At 62.2% G+C, this 1,714-nt stretch overlaps 1 protein-coding gene across 1 annotated transcript in view; it reads left to right on the top strand.

Moving 5' to 3' along the window:
• The window catches only part of MNEG_10383 (hypothetical protein), a gene marked incomplete at both ends in the record, with an annotated part of 4,107 nt that overhangs the window by 859 nt on the left and 1,534 nt on the right, over positions 1–1,714 (top strand). Inside the window, 4 exons of the mRNA XM_014041146.1 lie at positions 206–372; positions 680–761; positions 936–1,043; positions 1,272–1,387. Of these exons, the coding sequence (XP_013896600.1) occupies positions 206–372; positions 680–761; positions 936–1,043; positions 1,272–1,387 (473 nt within the window). The remainder of the gene's footprint in view (positions 1–205; positions 373–679; positions 762–935; positions 1,044–1,271; positions 1,388–1,714) is intronic.

The raw sequence follows: 1,714 nt of genomic DNA, 5'->3' as shown, positions 1-1,714 counted from the left end.
CACGCACATGCACACACATACACGCACGCACATGCACACACATACACGCACGCATACCCACACCTCGGCCTGAGCCCCCTCTCGCAACCTGCCAGGTCGCACCGCCGCCGCTCCCGCAACCCGCGCCTTTCAAGGCTCCCTCGGCTGCCCAACCCCCTCCCCGCCCCGCCCCGCGCCCCTACGCCCCGTCTCGCCTGACTACTAGGTTGTCGCGCTGTGTGAGAAGCCGCGCGACCCGCCGCTCCAGTACATAGTGGCGGACACCCCCGGGCAGATCGAGATCTTCACTTGGAGCGCCAGCGGGCAGCTGGTGACGGAGCTGTTCGCGTCGGGGTTCCCGACGATCGTGGCTTACGTGATCGACACGCCGCGGTGCGTGGGAGGGGGCGCGGGGGGCGGCTTTGCATGCGCGCTCGCTGTGATAGCGGCAGATCAAGACACACCAACAGAGACAGTAGGGGGGGAAGGGATGAGAGTGACGGGGAAGAGAACGACAGAGACACAGGGGGACGGAGAGAGACTGTGACTGTGGATTGGTGCGCCCATGGTTACATGTTGCATTGTGTCTACTCGAGGTGATCGAGTCTCCAGGGTTCATGTGTCTCAACATGTTGGCTGCCAGCTACTCATCAACCCCGGCCCTGGCGTACTCTCCCCTCTCTTCCCCTAATCGCCCCAGGTGCGCCGCCCCCCAGACGTTCATGAGTAATATGCTGCAGGCGGTCAGCATTTTGTACAAAACGAAGCTGCCCCTACTGCTGGTGGGTGCTTCAGGCCTCGTGCATATGATAGCATTCTGCATTCCATTGCACTTGTTACATCAAAGAAGACACGGATCTTGCAGCAATCCACAGCGTACGGTGCACATGTGATTGCGGTGGCGCAAGGCGGGAGGAAGGATGTTTGCAAAGGGCCCCACCCAATCCGCCGCGGAGGCCGCGCCGCCGGCCCCGCCGCGCGCTGCGGCGGCGTGCGGCGCGACGCCGCGCTCCCTCGCCCCGCCCCGCATGGACTCCGTGCGGCTGTCAGCCAGGCACGAGGCCGTGAGGCCCAGGCCTGGATCTCCAAACCTCACATTCCCTGTGCCAACCCCTCCGTTACACACACATATGCGCGTGTGCCGCACACGCGCGTGCGCACGCTCATGCATCCACACTGTGCACATACACACGAACCCACACACACGCGTGCACACACACACAAACAATTACACACACATAATCACACACACAAATACACACGCATGCACACAATCACACACAAACAACAAGGTGTTCAACAAGATCGACGTCGCGCGCCACGACTTTGCCCTGAATTGGATGGACGATTTTGATGCGTACGCGGCCGCGCTGGAGGCCGACAGCAGCTATGCGGCCACACTCAGCAGGTGACTTTGGGAGGCCCGGGGGCGCATGCGTGTGCGCGCGTGTGAGGTTCCACGGGATCCTGTGTGCGGCGCGTTTCGACCTGTGTTCTCGTGTTGATGCGATTGTGGGTGTCTCGTGTTTGCATGTGTGTGCACGCGGCACGCCTGCCCGATTGCTCGGCTGTCATCCCAAACACTTCCTGCCAAGCTTGGACCCAAGGCATGGCTCCACCAAGCAGTGCCCGCCATCACTTCATGAGAAGCCCCCCTCCAAACCTCCAGCCTCCAGCCTCCACCCCCCACACACACACACATATCACCCCATCTCCCCTCACCCCCCCCCCAGAC

This window comes from Monoraphidium neglectum, assembly GCF_000611645.1.
Source record: "Monoraphidium neglectum strain SAG 48.87 unplaced genomic scaffold scaffold02291, whole genome shotgun sequence".
Classification (NCBI taxonomy): domain Eukaryota; kingdom Viridiplantae; phylum Chlorophyta; class Chlorophyceae; order Sphaeropleales; family Selenastraceae; genus Monoraphidium; species Monoraphidium neglectum.
Note: the sequence above shows the minus strand (reverse complement) of the source record. Positions and strands in the feature narration are given on the sequence as shown.